Source organism: Lupinus angustifolius, unplaced genomic scaffold (assembly GCF_001865875.1).
Source record: "Lupinus angustifolius cultivar Tanjil unplaced genomic scaffold, LupAngTanjil_v1.0 Scaffold_859, whole genome shotgun sequence".
Classification (NCBI taxonomy): Eukaryota; Viridiplantae; Streptophyta; class Magnoliopsida; order Fabales; family Fabaceae; genus Lupinus; species Lupinus angustifolius.
The window spans coordinates 1-4,838 of NW_017728182.1; the positions used below are offsets into that span (position 1 = coordinate 1).

The following is a 4,838-nucleotide window of genomic DNA, read 5'->3' on the forward strand; positions in this document are numbered from 1 at the left end:
TTTATCATATTTTTTGTTTAAAATATTACACTTATTTCTCATGCATGAGTCATGATCAGTGTAATAAAAGTATAAAAATTAGAGTGTACGTGTAGGTGTAGAAAAGTGATGGCTGATTTGTATAATTTTACTAAAACGCAGCAAGTATCAGTGTAATTTACTCTAAATTATTTTTATTTTTAATTATCTTTTAAGAGAGACATTTAAATTAACAGCATTGAAATATTTTTCCATTAATTTTATTATTTTAAATTAGAGTGTTAGGTCAATATTATTTAATTTTAGTTTTTATATATATTACAACATTAATCATTTTTAACACAAATTTAATTGTAACGTTAATCATTTTCAACCCTTTTATTAAAAACTCTAACTAAACTGAATCAAATCACATATAAATATTGACCAGAATGTATCATTTTTCTTAATATAAATCAACAAAACCAAAACATGTATAATATGAGGAGAATAAAGTTATCATTATATTAGGAGAAAATTTGTTCTATGTAATGTTTAATTGTAATGTTTTTCAACCTTCTATTAAAAACTCGAATTAAACCGAATGAAAATCATATATAATTATTGATAAGATATTATGAGATTTCTTAATATAAATCAACAAAATCAAAACATGTATAATATGAGGAGAATAATAAAGTATATGTTCGTACTATGAGATAATTTATTTTTTCAGCTAATAAAAATATGACACATATATTATTTTTGTAAAAAAAAATTAAATATGACACGTGTTATAATTTTAGTAACGAAATAAAATAATTTATCTCATTGTATATGAAAGACTAATGTTGAATGAGGTGTCATAATCCAAAACACGTGTTTTCCCTTTCCTTCTAAATTTTATTTTTTTTGTTGAGTTGGTATTCATTTACTCCAAGAAATTAAGTTTATAAGACTTACTCTACATCTTAACTATCCATTTTAGATAAATCTAATAATTTAGATATATTTATTAATTTAAATAATTAAATTTTCCTAAAATTGATGATAATATGTAGAGTAAATGGATACCTTCCCGATTTTCTTTTCATTTATTACATCATCCCCATACCCTTAAATAAATACACACACCACTTCCATACCATTCCATTCCATAGCACAGAAGAATCTCTCTAACTCTCTCACAAATAACAAGAACAATGTCTTCTTCATTGGAGCGTGTAGATCTTGACGGTAACCAAATAAAGCCAATTACAATATGCATGATCGGTGCCGGTGGCTTCATCGGTTCTCACCTATGTGAGAAGATCATGAACGAGACCCCACACAATGTTCTTGCCTTGGATGTTTACAACGATAAGATCAAACACCTTTTGGAACCCGATAATCTACCTTGGCACGGTCGCATTCATTTTCACCGCCTCAATATCAAAAACGATTCGAGACTCGAAGGCCTCATCAAGATGTCAGATCTGGTTCGTAATTATATCTATACATGTTTCTAACGAACAATGTATTGCATGCTATTTTGGATTTATGGAAATAATTTTCTTATTTTGTGTTTCAGACTATAAATCTGGCTGCAATTTGTACTCCGGCGGATTATAATACACGACCTCTCGATACAATTTTCAGCAATTTCATTGATGCACTTCCTGTGGTACGTGTTCTTTTGAATCAAGAATGAATCTTTGTGCATATTGATGAATTGATTGAAATTGAAGTGTAATGATGTTGATTTGATTGTGTTTAGGTGAAGTACTGTTCGGAAAATAACAAAAGGCTCATTCATTTCTCTACATGTGAAGTGTATGGGAAAACTATTGGGAGCTTTCTCCCTAAAGATAGTCCTCTTCGTGAGGTAAACTTTCATTTTCATAATCTTTGCTATTTCTTTTGACATTTTAAAATTAAGGAATTCAATTCAGATCTCTGCATTTTGGATATTATTTTTGTGAACCGTTGGATTGCATCCATTTTTTACTGTGGAATCTGTCGGTGGTTAAGCTCACCAGGTTTTCAGATCTTAACTAAAATTGGCTTTGTTAGTTATACTATAGGGAATTAATAAATTGAGATATTGTCATTTGTTATAAATTATTGGTATGATTCTGACCTTAAAAAACAAAATAAAGTTCATATGATTGTTTATGATTTGTTTGTTAGCTTCCTATCTACTATTTTAGTAGTGACTGTAGACTTTTTCAAGCAAATATTTGTGTCGTCCCTATCTGTTATTTTCTTTGTTTGTCTTTTTTTCTTTTTACATTGACTTACATTGACTATTTCTTTCTTGTAATAAGTTCAGCTATATTATTTCCAATGTTGTTTTAGGATCCTGCTTACTATCTTCTTAAAGAAGAGGACTCTCCATGCATTTTTGGTTCAATTGAAAAGCAGAGGTGGTCCTATGCCTGTGCAAAGCAGTTGATTGAGAGGCTGATTTATGGTGAGAAGCTGATTTATATTATTATAATTTGTTTTTGGTATAGACTTTTTCTGTTTTCCGATCTTGACTTTGTTCACCGACATGATATCTTTGACAGCTGAGGGTGCTGAAAATGGTATGGATTTCACAATTGTGAGGCCTTTTAACTGGATTGGACCTCGGATGGATTTCATTCCTGGCGTTGATGGTCCAAGTGAGGGTGTTCCTCGTGTCCTGGCTTGCTTCAGCAACGTTAGTTACTTTTCAATTTAGAGTGTCGGTTGAAGTCTGTATATTTTTAATCAATTTTTTATTTTGTTCTAAATTTATCTTTATTCTGCAGAATCTTCTCAGAGGAGAGCCTCTCAAGCTTGTGGATGGTGGCGAATCCCAGCGAACCTTTGTTTACATTAAGGACGCTATTGAAGCTGTCTTATTGATGATTGTAGGTTCTTATGTCCAATCTTTCATGCAGAGTATTTGTTTTCAAATAAAGTTTATGTGATTATTGTAGAAAGTTCATCTTCAACTATCATTTTTCTTGACTGGTCCACTGAATGCTGTTACCCGTTAACAGGAAAATCCTGCCAGGGCCAATGGCCATATCTTTAATGTGGGTAACCCAAACAATGAGGTTACAGTTAGGCAGCTAGCTGAAATGATGATTCAGGTGAAATGAGTAATCCTTTCTTATTACTTTTACTCTAATGTTAGAATTTAGGCATGCTGTTTCAGGGATTCAAGAATTATTATCGGATTTTTACAGGTTTACTCAAAGGTAAGTGGAGAACAAACCCCTGAAACACCTACAATTGATGTGAGCTCAAAAGAATTTTATGGCGAGGGATATGATGACAGTGATAAGAGAATTCCTGACATGACCATAATAAACAAGCAGCTTGGTAGGTTTCCCTATTCATTCACCATATTTGACCTGAATGATTATAAGATACTTTGAAGTGTTAATGGGATGTTGTTGCCCTTCTCTCTCAGGATGGAATCCTAAGACCTCACTTTGGGATCTGCTTGAATCTACTCTCACTTATCAGCACAGGACATATGCCGAAGCCATCAAGAAAGTCATTGCAAAACCAATTGCAACTTAAGCTTACACGGCGATGGTGATGTTTAGTGCCTCTGAGAAGGTTATTCATCCCATATGTTTCTGCCTAAGCAGGAATTTATCTGCGGGTATCTGTTATGTTGCTATGTATTAGAAAATAAAATCAGTTATGTTGCTATTATGTATTTAAGTGTAGGACAGTTGTTTTTCTTTTCCATGTTTTAGAGATCTGTGGTCATTGCTTTGTTGTCTTTTCCAGGTCACTGTAAGTTGTAACATTTTGTTTGATGTTCTAAGCCATGTGTTCTAATTTATTGTATGGGTCCTATGATCACTGTAAGTTGTAACATTTTGTTTGTTCTTCTAAGCCATGTGTTCTAATTTATTGTATGGGTCCTATTTGTCATTTGTCATCAATAAACCTGGCAATTAGTTTATAGTGTTATGTTTGTTGTCGGTGGTGGTTGAAAAACTTGATTACAAATCGGTTTTACTCGCATATTTTGTTAATACACAATATGTTGAGTTTTCGAATCATCTAGCACTGAAGTTTTGTACAAGGATAATTAAATCATTTCTTATTTGAAAAATGATCGGAATTCTATATGGATTTACTAGTGTGTCCAAATACTGTTGCATTATAAATAAAAACTGTAAAAGCTTATATGTTTGCAATTGGATACGATATATTCAAGATAAAAATAAGCTTGTTCCTTTAAAGTCCAGCAAGAAACTGATCAAATGCTAATTGAGAAATCATCTCTTCTATAACTACTGTTCTTAATCATACCAGAATCAAATTTCATCAAAGTGTGCAGTTTTGTTGAAAGTTTGCTTGAGTTCTTAATCATACGAACAATAATTGTAAGGAGTTTGAAGGGAATGATTTTGTTGAGGTTCTTGTTCCTGAAAGTGGCACCACAAGTTGTTGCTTAAATTACATGAAAGTTTCGGAATTATTGAAGCATGTTAAAAGTGAGTTGGTTTAATGAAATTTTGACATTTTGATTTTAAAATTATGGGAATATGAGATAAAAGAACAACTCTTTTCGACAGGCAAAAGAACCTCAACCCTATGTTGAAAAATGGGAGGAAATTTAGCAGATATCATGGACCAACTGTGAATAACTATTATGGATGAGATTGATCTGTTTTTTTTCTCTCATAAATGATTCACATATCTTTCATGCATGAAATATGGAATTAATGTCTGCTTGAGTGATGGCATGCAATAATTGTATTCATATAGATGAATTTAAGGAAGAACTACATAGCTAAGGTGGCTAACGATTGTTTTGAAGCGACTACATCAAATAAAAAGAAATTTCGTTATTGTTCACGAATGACGCTTTGGCCGAGTGGTTAAGGCGTGTGCCTGCTAAGTAC

General features: G+C 32.0%; 1 protein-coding gene across 1 annotated transcript; it reads left to right on the forward strand.

The window, feature by feature from the left end:
• The first annotated feature begins 1,090 nt into the window (after positions 1-1,090).
• LOC109341907 (UDP-D-apiose/UDP-D-xylose synthase 2-like) lies at positions 1,091-3,891 on the forward strand. Its single transcript, XM_019579878.1, has 9 exons — positions 1,091-1,436; positions 1,529-1,621; positions 1,715-1,822; positions 2,296-2,410; positions 2,508-2,641; positions 2,733-2,834; positions 2,967-3,059; positions 3,156-3,291; positions 3,383-3,891. Exons 1-9 carry the CDS (start codon positions 1,161-1,163, stop codon positions 3,493-3,495), a joined length of 1,170 nt encoding a protein of 389 aa, XP_019435423.1. The 5' UTR covers positions 1,091-1,160; the 3' UTR covers positions 3,496-3,891.
• The last annotated feature ends 947 nt before the right edge of the window (positions 3,892-4,838 follow it).